Source organism: Malaya genurostris, chromosome 2 (assembly GCF_030247185.1).
Source record: "Malaya genurostris strain Urasoe2022 chromosome 2, Malgen_1.1, whole genome shotgun sequence".
NCBI classification, from domain to species: Eukaryota; Metazoa; Arthropoda; class Insecta; order Diptera; family Culicidae; genus Malaya; species Malaya genurostris.
In genome coordinates, this window is record NC_080571.1 from 313695504 (window position 1) to 313709334 (window position 13831).

The window sequence follows — 13831 nt, forward strand, 5'->3', positions numbered from 1 at the left end:
CATTTTAGGCGTTGTTCGTATAACATTCATTTTCGTCACGTAAAATATTCAATTTGACATTTGAAACCATTCAACGTGATTTTTCAAGTGAATCGAACGTGAATTTTTATTTGAGTGCCGGATGAAACACATTTTGTTGAGTTATTGGACTTAGATCCAAACAAACCACATCTTGACGAGCATTTTGCTGTTAAATCTATAGCATTAGAACACGAAAATAGAAACTGAAACAAAAACAAACATTACGATGAAAGCTTCTTATGTCAAAATAATACCTTGCCAGATCTCGGCTAAACTTGTCTAATCCCAAGCTAATCCCATTCTAATCACATGCGATCCCTATTAAACTTTTATACTCCCGTTAAATCTTACTTGTGTTCAGACAAAGTTTAGAGTGATTTGCCCCTTGATAATTTCTAAACACGATTTGAAACCAAAGTCGAAACATTCATCGATGATTTTCTCTATTGGCTGTCAATGTTAGATTCGCCGTTCTTTGAAAAACAGCTGAATTACACTTATTTGTCATTGGTAGCGATCGAGACTACACAAATCAATTAACTCAACAATATTATCAGATCTGGCGTCCCTGCTTACGAGAGAGCGAATGCGCCTACGTGACTTTCGCCAAAAACTTACTCTCACGGTGCGCAAGAACGTCCGAGTTTTGACAACTTTTGGTTTGCTAGATTTTTCTTCACTCTTCAGCTGATAACTGATTCTCGTTTTTCAGATCTATACGCGTTGTGAGATTTTTCAAATTTTATGCAGTAAAATCATTCGTAAATGTGACAAATTTGTACTAGAATTGTGCCATATTGTTCAGTGAATGCGATAACGTTAACAACTTACCACAAACCTCTAACATTTCGTGCTAAACGACCATTGGAACCAAGGCAATCAACGCTTGCTTAGCTCTCAACACTAGGGCATTGTTGTTGCAGCTCAGTAGCAGAGGAAACCTGCTGATTATTTTTTTCTTGCAACCAGTTCTATTAATCCGGTCAAAATTTGCGTCGTAAAGATGGATCTGTTGAAGAAGATGATGGGCCTGGATGGTCACACAGGGGACGATGACGACAAAAGGTAAGCTTTTTTGTTTTGTTCATACACATTGAAATATAGTGATGTAGAGGAAGATTTTCAGACATTTTTGTTTTTATTACACAATTCCCCTGTGTACGGTGGATAGATTTGTGCTGTTGCTATATGATTTAGGTTTGCATTTCTAGACGCTTTTGGCTGCGACGATACCGGTTTATATTGAAATTATTGATTTTTCCTTAATGAAGCAAATACTATTCTCAGTTTTTTTTTGCGTTTCGTCTTCGACTCGTCAGTGTACAGCGTTACAGATTGATCTGCTGTTATAGCTGAGTAGTTTAATTCGAACGACTAAGCAGGCGTCAAATTCCATTCCACTAGCAAGATTGTCGAGGATTTGCACGCTAAGCATTACTACAATTTCTTTTACCGAATGTCGAATACAGTAGCGTTTGAAGTCAGTAATAATTGACCTTGATCTCGGAAACGCCAGTGCCTTTCGTTCGTTGACGATTCGACGTTGAGATCGTATTATTGTTTACTACAGTATTTTCATTCTTTGTTTCTATCGTTCCGGTCGGGATCGGCTTATGACTGCATCAAACGAGACACGAGAGCGAACTGGCCGTTGTAGATTAGATTAGACCTAAATATTGTACTTGTTAAGACTGAATCAGTTCCAATACGACTTGATGGCATAATAATTCTGTATAAAATGTTCAGAACGACGAATGTAACAATAAGAGATTCTCTTTGTTTACTTTCTTTTTCGATTATTGGAAAATATTCCTGCTTATTTTCGTTAATTTCTTTAGTGCAGATTAAAAGATGATAGCTTTAGTTTGGCGCTCTTTCCAGAACGCTTATTTATTAAATATTAGTTCAGAAAATAGTTGCTGGGAACTAAATCAGACAAATATGGTAGATGCGGTAGCAACACAAACCATCCTCTAACGTTCGACTTGTGACACGGTGAATTAAGCTTTTTTTTTATTCTTTTTTAAGGCAACATGATTACATTCACAACTCAAAGTACAAAATTGGAAAAACTATTTTCCACGATTTTTTATACTTTTCCAAAAACAGCGTCACTGAAAGTGCGATAACAAACACACTAACGAACGATATTCGGCATGAAATTTTCATACATGACATCTGAAAGATGCTTCTATTGAACACGAGGAATTTTTAAAGTATTTGATAAAAGTTAAACTTCTTGGTAACGAATCTTTTTCCTGGTGAACAATCACAATTAGGTTGAAGTAGGGGTAAAATAAACGATACATAGAAACAATCTTTATTTAATTTTTCATTTGATACTTGCACGAATTCATTGTCAGTATCTCAACTTTTGGGATTTTGATTACTCATTTTCGAACAGAAAACTTTCAGATTCATTAAAAGAGTTAAGGAAAACTGTCTACGTGTATAGTTTCGTCATTTCTTTGATCATTCGAGATGCTAAAACATTGAACGTCTCCTATTTATAATACACTGAAGTCTTTTTTTATGCGAATTTACGTACCGCATAAAAAAAAACCGCATAACTCTGAAAATTCGCATAAAAAAAACCGCATAACTCTGAAAATTCGCATAAAAAAACCGCATAACTCTGAAACTTCGCATAAAAAAAGACCGCAGAAGGGCAAACCGCATAACTCTGAAAATTCGCATAAAAAAAAACGCATAACTCTGAAACTTCGCATAACTCTGAAAATTCGCATAAAAAAAGCCGCGTAAAAAAAACCGCATAAAAAAAAGGCCGCATAAAAAAAGACCTCAGTGTACAAGTTTCTAATATGTATTCTGTTCTCGTTAGGAAAAAGAAACCAATCGTGAAGGATGAATTCCGCAAGCCCATCTGGGTCGAGGAGTATGACAGTGACGATGATCTCTTCGACAACCAAAAGATTATGGGTGTTCAAATTTTTACCAATCCGTTGGAGATTCAGAAGCACTTCGATCATCAGATCCAAGAAATGATGAAGAGCTTGGAAGAATTTGATTGTGAGTGTCTGAATTGTCTCAATCAGGTTTTGTATTTCGAGCATTACCGTTTTTTTTCTATTCCGTTTAGCCGATGCTGTAAAATCTTTCGACCATAACCTGAAGCAAGATTTTTTGAAACCCGGTTTCGAGGATGAAATTAAGAAAGATCTAAAAAAGGAAAACCTGATCGACACCGATCTGGATGGAGAGTAAGTAACGTTATAATTGTAATCGCAATTTTTGTCTATAAACAATATTTATTTTTAGAATCTATCCTGATCAATTGCACACCTTGTTGCAACGCATCTCTCCGGATTTGAAGGAGCTATTGCCGAAAAAGCGTGGATCGGAAACAACGTCAAAATCCGAGCAAAAGCTGAAGCTCACTGACGAACAAAAGATAATGGATTGGATACATGGCTACAAGGAATCGGATCCGTTGCCGGTCATGCGTCCTCGAGCGCCACGCAGAATGCCATCTCAACGGTTCCATGACGGTATTTTCGAGGGTACATTCCAAGGCCCTCGCATGTTCGGGCAGAGTATTATCTCACAAACAATTCGGAAGCCCGATGGGGTAAGAAACACCGACCCTTTCGTTCCCTATGTTAAATTGATGTTTATTATTGTTTCTATGTTTCGACATTAGACCTACGAAACCCGCAAAACGGTTCGTGATTCGGAAGGCCACACCAAAACTACAATAACTCGTTCGACCAAGGATGGGCAGAAGGAAACCATAACAACATACGGCGACGAAGGAGGGTCTACCGGGACAAGCAAACCGTTCATGGAAAGTGCTGGAGTACCAGATTTCGACAGCAATGATACTGCGGCACATGTGCTGTTGGATGCGGATCAGGGCTGCCGCAAGCATCTCTTCTCCAAGAACGGTTACATCTTACCGAGGAACCTCTGGTGACTCCAAGCGCAAGTAAACCGTAATGAGCTAACTACAGTGCTAGTGGATCATCGGTTGAAATTTTGTAATACTTATAATATTCACTTCCCATACCATGGGACGAAGGTAGTCGTCACCCATCGGTTATTATTGTCGTTTAGCGAGCCAAATATGTGTGCAGTAGTAGTTGTAACCAAACCCCACTCTGCTAATGAGTGCAATGACATTTCTGAATGCAAAAACATTAACTATATCAACCAAACTTGTCCCATCAATGATTTTGATGACGTTACAGACAGAACAGAACAACAATTCATTACCCTGCATCCCACGACATCAAACGCTGTCTATTGTAGCACCGAATGTCCTGTCGTTTCACATTTACTAATTTGTAATTTACTTTTAGTGTTAGTAAAGATTAGTTTTTGTAGTGTTCAAGTCTTACTTACCTTATTCAGCAGCAATTTTACTGAAGGCACCGCTGCACAGCAAAGGCGGACGACGATTGAACGACGCAGTATTACAGATATCTGGCGAAGGCCCGTTCTAACGGGTGGCTCGTTATGAAAACTGGTCCTCTGTAAGGAGTTCAACTGTTGTCTACCTGTGCACGGTACATCTTCAAACAGAAGACGTTTGTGTTTGTGATATACTTTTATGTTAAACAATTATCTTTGCGTCTTACCGAATAAGTTTGCGATTAGTGCTAACAATTTGAGCTGACTGTGGTTGAGCCTGGAACTATTGCCAGGTTGGGAAAGTTTATGAACGAAGGCAGAACATGTGCGATCGCGTGAGTTTTACCGAGAATTTTTGTGGAAACGTATAATAGATTGAATTTATATATATTTTTTACTGCGTAAGAATTTTTTTATTGACTCGATAGAATGTTTTTAAACAGGACGAGGAGGGAAACAAGACAGTTGAATACGATGCAATTAATTGATACCCACGTTTGAGTCAATGACATAAACTATACAAAATATATATACTATCTACTGTAGTAGCTTTCCCTACTGTCAAGAGAAAACAATTTCACATAAATACATAATATCTACTAGAAAGATATACAAACCCTTTGCTCCTCGTACAGTCTCATTGTGCGTTATTTTTGTCCGAAATCCAAAAATTTGTCAATTCGTTCATGATTCATCCCCATTCTGTATTCCAAACTGTCGAGAGCTCTGTTCTGTTCTAAATCTGGAAGATTTATCTCCTCGGGTACGAATTCGGCTCCGTTGGCTTTGTACTGGACTACCGTGTCCTTCGCGAAATGCACTGAAGCCAAATCCACCTAAAATAGTTCTTCATTATGATATTTTCGGATCATAAAGAGTAGGCACCGCTACAAGCCTTTTTTGACAGTAAACATTCGCTGTCATCGTATCTGTTGTAACACATGAATTCTACACTCACAATGTGCTTGCTAAATCATTGTCTGATTAACGATTTTTTCCGATAAAAATCAAGGTTTCATCAGCCATGATTACTTATGCTGCTTTCCGTAGTTTATCGTATAACTTGCGGGCCGTTGACAGCTGCAGCTTTTTCCTATAGAAAGATTATGCAATCACTATAAAAAACGACTTTTGAACCGAGACCCGAAAATGCGCGTGTTTTATACCGACTCAGCTCGTTCGTGTAACAAAAATATGCGCTAGATTCTCTCGGATATAGCTGAACCGGTTTTCACAATCCCATATTCTGCAAGTTAAAATGTGCAAAAAATATGTACAACCAATTTACTCAAAGACCGCAGTTCCGATTCTCTTGAATTTTGATTCAAACGAGAGACCTTAAAATCCCACAGCTTGCTATTGAATTTAATCCGCATCCGACGTTTTTTTCCGGAGTAACCGGGTAAAATGTGCAAAAACAGTGCTCTCGATTTTTTCAGAGACCGATGGATCAATCTTCAAAAGCTTAAGTTAAAATGAAAGGTCTCATAATACTATGGACCAGTGTTGGTGATTGCCGAAAATTTGACAGAAACTGCTCGATTTTTATCTATATTGTATACAACATTTTCAATCTGATAGAAGATGCTACAAGAACTCGAGTCTCTCAATGCATGAACCGCGAGAGAATTTTTCTACATTTCTTCACTCCACTTCATACTCTGAGTATTTCACGGCCCTTAAAGAAATACAGTCTGATAATGATTGGTGCTGTGTGGAATTTACCAAGAGAGAATCGCAAGTTGACAATTATCGCAGAAAATCGAATCGATGATTCGACTTGATGATTCTCATACTAGGTTGTAATATTTCAAAACCCTTGTGTGGAGCATTCACATACATTTTCATAAACACAACTTATACAAAGGTTTTATGCACATAGTTAGAATAAACGGCAATAGTAAAATGATTCTATCGCAATTATCCACTGCCCATACAGAATCGGATCGCGAAACGAGAATAAGCGACCGTTTGTTGCTTGAGAGAGAATCCCCACAGAAGCGAGGTAACCTTTGATTCTCAGACAGGTCATCGAGAGAAATTCGCTCTCGCACTAAAATGGACATTCTATGTTAAATGAACCATGCCGGTTTTTTGTTGCTGGGATGATATCCGTCTCTCTTTGATGGGACGGATTCAATCGTGTGAAGAGTTGCTAGTGAGAGTTCTTTGATACGATAAAAGCCATCCTTGCTATGGACCCCTTTTGAATTTCATTCAAATACGACTTTCGGTTCTCAGGCTAAGTATAAATATTGCAATTTGGAGAGCGTACTCCTATGCGTTTAACTAGTCGCATAATTCTTCAATTTGGCAGATCTGGTTAGTTGATGACCAAATTAGTTGATGAAAACTGATCGTGCACTTCACTCCAATTTCTTAGAAACGGTTAAACCGATTTTCAAAAACTTAAATCCAAATAAAAAGTATTGTTTTTCCATAAGTTGGTCCGGAAATACAGAGTGCAGTTTGTATGAAATTGCAACCCGTCATTTAGAGCGACGAAGCAAAAACACGATTTTTTATATTCGGCTTATAACTATTTTAATTTATATATTATGTTAGTAGCTGGCAAAAGAACCATTTTTAGCTATACGGATTACCGGTTAAGGAGGCACCGAAAACAGTAGTCAAAATCTCAAAAATGGAACTCTTCATTTTCTCAGATACTGTCAATTTTCACAAACTTAGACGCAAATGAAAGGTTTTACGATCTCATAGACTGCTTTTGACTTTTGTTCGGAACCGACTTCCGGTTCTAGAACAACAGGGTGAAGTCGTCGGTGAAGTGTTTTTGAAATTTCAAACCGTCATTTAGAGCGACAGTCCAAAAAACTGAAGAATCTCAAGCTTGGCTCAAATTTGCAAAAGTTATGAAAGTTTGTTTGTTCTTATTCAAAGAGAAGTGTTTTGAAGAATCCCTTGATAATACTTTTTCTTTAGTCCGCCTATTTCATTACCAATTTCTTGGAGATATGTGGCCGACAATCTGTCGTCATGGGCACGTCCTATCCACCCCCCTGCTATGGAGGCTGGTTCCTGAAACCGACGCATTTTGCTTTGGTGGCGTTGTTGTCAACAATATTTTAAGCTACGTTCATACCATACAATCAAACCACACTGGTGTCAAAAGTTAATTTCTTCAAACCCAATATAAATATAACTCTTGTCTAGTATTCTTCTTCGATGACCTATATTCGAACATAATATGGCCAAAGATAAATAATAACAACATATATGTGCTTATAAATATTTTTGAAAAATGTGGTTCGTTCCCGGTACCTTCTGAAATGACCCCACTCACCGCTTGGTGGAGCGCGAGATTAATTGCATTGTTATCATTTCAACCAAAGTGTGCCTTAAAATCTCAATATATACAAATGAGCTACCGAATCGAAAGGGTTCTCACGGTTTGACATTAGCATTATGAATGTATGTTGGGAGCTCAGCAGTGAAACCAATTTATCACCATTGGTGCCAGTTTCACGGAGGACCATAGATGTGCGCCAAAAAAAGATCGTGACTGTCATGTCTGGAAATTCGTTTGTGATATGGCTTTCTCATAGAACTTGTTATTTTCGACTTCCTGTTGGCGATTTTAGTCTGCTTCGCGCATGTCTTGTATCGTCCCTCGTTTGTTCTCGTCCGTTGTTATAGGTTATGGTATGTTGCATAACTTCTTAGCATGCTCGCATTTGTCATCGAGGCAGTAATTTCTTTCGTTCGGTCCACTTCCCTCCGGTTCCCTTCCGATGACAGTGTTAGTCCGAGTCTCGAAATCGAACAGTGGTAGCACCTACCGGACGTTGTGAATAATTTTTCGTTTAATGAAACGCGATCGATTTGTTTGTTGGTCAGATGATCTCCAAGTAAGCAAAGCGAAGCCTTGTTATTACATTCCTTTTATGGACTTCGCAGCCGATTCATAGCGTACAGAATAATTGAATGGCTAGTACTACGATCTTACTGATCCTAAGAATCTTTGCAGGCTCGAACATACTACAACTGACTTGTAAGGCCAGGGCGCTGTGCATTGAGCCAGCTACCCGGGCGATCTCCAAGTAGCTTTATGTTAATTCAATCATTCTTCAAAGTTCACACATCATTAGCTGCTTTTAATCAATGCAACATGAAGGCTGTTCGGTCTGATTGTCGTTTTGTACATTACTTATCTACTACTACTCGGTCGTCATGCCACTGATGACAATTTTCTTCGTCTCTTACCGTCGTATGTTTGTTTCAGTTACGCATGTATAAGGCTTCTATCTCGTCTTTAGGTCTCCTTCCATGCTGGCACGGTACGTTGATGATGATGTAGTTGAAGAAACCATCTTTAAAACGTTAACTTACATATTTTTGCGAAAGGGTCACTCGTCCAAGGCGCAACGTTTTTAGGAAGGCGACAAAACAATCCTAGGGACCTTTTTTTTGCTCGTCCAAGTCATCTTTCCGGATATCAGTTTTATTTTTTTCTCATTAAACCAACGATGGGGATGGCAAATTCTATTTTGCCCGGGCACCAAATTTCGTCGGAACGCCACTGCCTTTTGCGTTCATTCTTTCCTGCATGTAAACGGTATGAACGGGGAGGATGCAATGCACTTGAGATATTCGATCTGAGTTGGAATAGTATTAAATTTAGGAAACAACTCGATAATCAGCAAAAATTAGATTAATTAGAAATTAGAAAATTTCGCAGCATTCAGAAATTTTTTACCGAATTTTCAACAGCTGAACGTTTGATAATTCAATTGATTACTGACCGTTCGGTAATAAAAATTTTGTTGAATTACCGAACAGTTCTGTAAACCGAATGGAATCATCTAACGAATGGTTCGGTAATTAATTTGTCTTTGCTTTTTTAATGAAATTCTGAATTTAATTGGATCTTTAGATTAAAAAAAAATTTTCAGCTTACGATAACCTTTTACGGATTGGGATATTTTTCACAGAAACGAGTGAAACAAATTAGAATCAATGGCTACGGTTTTATTGACCTAGAAATCTACTAAAAAAGAAAAACATGTTTATCAATAGCAGCTGATGATAATTGAGAAAAATTTGCGACTTAATATCACGGTTGATGTTATGTGTTGGCAGCAACTGGACATAGTGATATGAAGTTACTTTCTACCTATAAGTTAAAAAATAGCTTTGAGGAGTTCTGTTTTGAAAACATGTGCACCAGCACATTTATTCCATTTGACGAATCTCTCGGAGATTTTTTTTCGTTTTGTGAATAAAAATACACTTACTGAAAATTTTAATAACTGTTTGACAGCTAGTTTTCACAGTATATACAGCAGTTCGGTAATTGGAAGACAACTTGACCATACGGACAGTGATATTTACCGCACTCGGCTACTATTCTGATTTACTGTATGAATTGTAATATTATTGTCCAGTAGAAGTTTGCAAAATTTTTGTATTTTTTTTTCATGACCGGATCATCGGTTATTTCTAATGATGTTACCGTAAGTTTTCGTCAAAAGTTACCGAAAATTAGAATTAAATATTAGTGTGCATTGTTACAATGCAACACATTTTGATCTAGTATTATTACATAAGGAAATGCATCTCAGCTTAGTGAATGAAAGATTTTTTCAACGAGATTGGAATGTACAATTTGAGTGTTTAATTACAAATTGATCAGTGTCCTTGTCATCTCAATGAATGCATACAGAGTAGTGTTTTGTATTTTTATCATATCGTTTTTATTGAAATTAGTCTGCGTAAAACCACTCTACTGAGTACTGATAAATCGATACAATCATATGCGTTACAAGTTGTGGAAATGTTAAAGCTAACCAAGTGTTAGTAATGCCGTTGTTGTTTGTTCTGAGTAGCGTTACTGCTGCCCGTCATCTACTACACACAGTAGTAGGCCAGTCTATCTAACTGATCTGAGTCCTTTAAAACTTGTGGTTGGCACTAACGTCAATAGTTGTGCAGCTATGTCTAACGTAAGAAGGGCATCTCCTTCTTCGTGGGATCGTAATGAAAAATTAGCCCTTGGAACTGTTTGTTTTACATTTACTCAATCAATAAACTAAACTTATCTTCTATATTCAGATGACATTTTATCGTCCTTCAACTGTAATGATGAAAAAAAAAGTTAATCGATTGATCATTGCTGCACAACCCCCAAATACTTACTATACGATGAGAGATCAATTTCGTCCGGAAGCTCGGTGATGTTTACATCGAACCGATCCTGTACCTCGTTCAAAATCTTTGCATCGGTTTCATCAGAAACGAACGTAATAGCCAAACCTTTTGTACCGAATCGCCCAGCGCGGGCTACCCGATGCAGATATGTATCGGAATCCTCGGGCATGTCATAGTTGAATACGATGTTAACACGCTCGATATCCATTCCGCGTCCAAACAGATTAGTCGCCACCAGAATGCGCTTCTGGAAATCTTTAAACTGCTGGTAACGAGAAAGGCGTTCTTCTTGTACCATACCGCGATGTATTCCGATGGCAGGGAAATTCTGCTCCGTCAGTAGCTGGGCCAACGCCATGCACCGTTGAACAGATTTTACGAAAATGACAACCTACAACCAAATCGATCGTTGACCATGAATATAAACTCGTCTTTCATTCACGCCCTTAACCTACCTGATTGAACTCAAGTACATCTAATAATTCGAATAGCTTTTTGTTTTTCTCATTTTCCTTCAATTTGACGTAGTGCTGCTGGAGTCCGTGCAGCGTCAGCTTGGTTTCATCATCGACGTACACTTCCATAGGCTGGATGATTTGACATGAAATGGGGATATCACAGAGGGAAACAAAATGAACGTTAGGCAAAACAAATCGCAGTTGGTGACGTAATGATGAAACGGGATACGCTGTTATTTAAAGGAAGTCTACGCTAAGCAATCTGCAGCCCGTTAAACACCATCTGCTAAAATCTAACGTGCCACAAAAGTCTGTTGGTTACGTGGGAAAGTTTCACGACCCCGGGCCCCGAGGTTGAATGATAAATTGTGAGTTTATATTTATCTGAAACGAGAAAGTCTATAGGGATTAAGTAATTACAAACTAACTACATACGGATTTGGCTCTCAAAAGGCTGCCCAGTTTGACTAAACTGTCCAGGATGCCAACTTGCGTAGGTTTCATCGAATTTTCTTTACAGCATACTGTGTGTCAATCCATCTATTGGTTCTGCATGTCTTCCTTCGCCGAAGCTGGATTTTGCCAACGATTCGTTAGACCAGTAGATTTTTTAGCATAGTTATTATTATTTGTGCAAAATTATTGGGTTTAATGAAAGTTAATGATTCCTAAAATCCCAGTATTAACAGGTATGTGTTGTATTATAGGGTTTCAAAATTTATAATATCTACTGGTCACTCCATCACTCGCAACTACTTCGCAGGGTGGGACATACAAACCTTCCCATGATTGCCCTTTTCTACTGGCGCCGATTTTTTTTAGTACAACTATCATGAGGTAGTGGACATTATCTCAAGTAACATTTCCGGTCACCCATAATCGGCCGGTATTAACGATTTAAGTGTAGAAGTTTTGGTTTGACAACCAGCTCTCTCCACGAAACCAAGGATCCCAGCGGTACGGTAAACTTTCCCCACCAACACAATAGCTTTCGAAGTGGACGCTAGAGATACTCTCAGCGTTACAGGAGACAGTGGTAGTAGTACTAGTAGTAGTAGTAGAATTGGTTGTAATTACATCTTGCATGAATTTCTTGCACACCGGCCGAATATCTTTGCTGAGAGTGGCGGAAAACATCATCACTTGTTTACCGTGCGGTGTATTGCGGAAAATCTCCTGCACGTCACGACGCATGTCTGAAAGCAAACGAAAAAATCTAACCTAGTAAAACGTTCTTACAAAATCATCTAGTACTTATGCATCTAAAAGATCAGAAACAACAAACATTCATTCACTAGAGATACTCAGATGTCCCTATCTACAAAATAGTTTGTTTTTTCATCACATTAAGACTATGAAAATCCAAGACTGCAATAAAATTCTTACCTAGTTGCTCCAACATCTTATCGCACTCATCAAGGATAAAATGTTTCAGATGCTTCAGATTCAATTTCTTGTTGCGAATAAGTGCCAAAACACGACCAGGTGTTCCAACGATGATGTGCGGATTAGTCGATTTCAGTACTTCTTCATCCTTTTGAATTGGGAGACCACCGAAAAACACGGCCACTTTAATACTGGGCATATACTTGGAGAAACGTTCGTATTCCTTGCTGATTTGGAATGCCAACTCGCGCGTGTGGCACATAACCAACACGTACGGGACACTCTCCGTGGGTTCCAACTGTTGGAGGGTAGCTAATACGAACACTGCTGTCTTTCCCATACCTGATTTGGCTTGGCACAGAATGTCCATGCCAAGAACCGCCTGGGGAATACATTCGTGTTGTACTGAAAGATGACAAGGGAAAAGCAATTAGAATGGGAATACTTTTTCTAAAAGTTCATCTAACATTCGTTGCTATCAGCTACTTTTTAAATTATTCATCCGCATAATCAGATGTCCCTATCTACAAATGAGGTTGTTTTCATCATTGAGGAGTTATTAAGTTTGTGATCACGCTTCAACACTTACCTTCAGAAGGATGTTCAAAACCACAGTCAACAATGGCACGTAGAATTTCTGGCTTTAGCAAAAAGTCACGAAAACCTGAACTGTGAATCGAGACGTATGTTCCTTTTACATCCTTTTTGGGTTGTTCTGTCGGCTCAGTGGTAACCTGTTCGGTCTGATCTTCATCCTCATAATCTAAAAGATCGTCATTATCTGCCATACTGCTTTATCGGTCAGGTAGATTCTGTAAAAATAGAGAACAAATTTTTGGAATCTTAATTTTTTTTCATGCTGCAATCCATGTGTAACACATAAGCAACGCCATTGAGAAAATCTACGTAGCGTCAGCCATTTTGAATGCGGCATGAGCTCATATTTCGGGAACATTTTCTAGTTACTCTCCCCTAGTTTACATTAAATTGTAATGTATTTGAACATTAGGAACATAAACAAATTAACGGCACAATATAAGCAGTATAATAAAAAATTTAAAAAAGCTTACAAGTATCAGAAGAAATTTGGAACACGGTCGTCACTGCTTGAGATAACTGGCACGAATAGTTCAACTGATTTCAGGGACAGGGAACACAAATTAGCTAGTGAAAATCAGAGTTGCCAACTTGAAACAAAAGCTATTTGTTCTAAAAATTTAGCAAATCTACGTTGACATTTCAAATGGGCCTCAAAGCAAATGAATTCGATAGTCCCACGACAAAAGGGCCTAACTGCAAATGAGAGCCTCTCTTCGACGACACGACCTGCCACTCGCCTTCCAAAACTGTATCGTAAATTTGACTACCCCTCAGTAACTGGTAATGTCAAAACGAAATAGCATGAAAAAAATTGAAACTGGCATCAC

At 38.3% G+C, this 13831-nt stretch overlaps 2 protein-coding genes across 3 annotated transcripts; one reads left to right on the forward strand and one right to left on the reverse strand.

Annotated features, from left to right (window-relative positions):
• Positions 1–661: 661 nt before the first annotated feature.
• Positions 662–5024, forward strand: LOC131431143 (uncharacterized). 2 transcript variants are annotated; one of them, XM_058596674.1, is made up of 6 exons: positions 662–680; positions 734–1086; positions 2864–3051; positions 3122–3242; positions 3301–3610; positions 3683–5024. In XM_058596674.1, exons 2-6 carry the CDS (start codon positions 1025–1027, stop codon positions 3953–3955), a joined length of 954 nt encoding a protein of 317 aa, XP_058452657.1. In that variant the 5' UTR covers positions 662–680; positions 734–1024; the 3' UTR covers positions 3956–5024. The 2 variants fall into 2 exon arrangements, with proteins under 2 accessions (XP_058452657.1, XP_058452656.1); XM_058596673.1 differs by lacking the exon at positions 662–680 and having other exon boundaries at positions 691–1086.
• A 5058-nt stretch (positions 5025–10082) lies between these two features.
• LOC131431144 (ATP-dependent RNA helicase WM6) lies at positions 10083–13607 on the reverse strand. The gene is made up of 7 exons (XM_058596675.1): positions 13475–13607; positions 12994–13216; positions 12405–12809; positions 12096–12214; positions 11016–11147; positions 10549–10951; positions 10083–10486 (listed from the first exon to the last, which is right to left on the reverse strand). Exons 2-7 carry the CDS (start codon positions 13190–13192, stop codon positions 10473–10475), a joined length of 1272 nt encoding a protein of 423 aa, XP_058452658.1. The 5' UTR covers positions 13193–13216; positions 13475–13607; the 3' UTR covers positions 10083–10472.
• Positions 13608–13831: the final 224 nt, after the last annotated feature.

What these genes read in the sequence shown, in the direction of transcription:
- LOC131431143 (XM_058596674.1), top strand. Translation starts at nt 1,025, where the DNA reads ATGGATCTGTTGAAGAAGATGATGGGCCTGGATGGTCACACAGGGGAC. An exon ending in GGGGACGATGACGACAAAAG is followed by an intron (nt 1,087 to 2,863) that starts GTAAGCTTTTTT and finishes TGTTCTCGTTAG; the next exon opens with GAAAAAGAAACCAATCGTGA. An exon ending in CAATTCGGAAGCCCGATGGG is followed by an intron (nt 3,611 to 3,682) that starts GTAAGAAACACC and finishes TTTCGACATTAG; the next exon opens with ACCTACGAAACCCGCAAAAC.
- LOC131431144 (XM_058596675.1), bottom strand. Translation starts at nt 13,192, where the DNA reads ATGGCAGATAATGACGATCTTTTAGATTATGAGGATGAAGATCAGACC. An exon ending in TAAGATGTTGGAGCAACTAG is followed by an intron (nt 12,215 to 12,404) that starts GTAAGAATTTTA and finishes GTTTGCTTTCAG; the next exon opens with ACATGCGTCGTGACGTGCAG. An exon ending in GCAAGAAATTCATGCAAGAT is followed by an intron (nt 11,148 to 12,095) that starts GTAATTACAACC and finishes CAAATCATCCAG; the next exon opens with CCTATGGAAGTGTACGTCGA.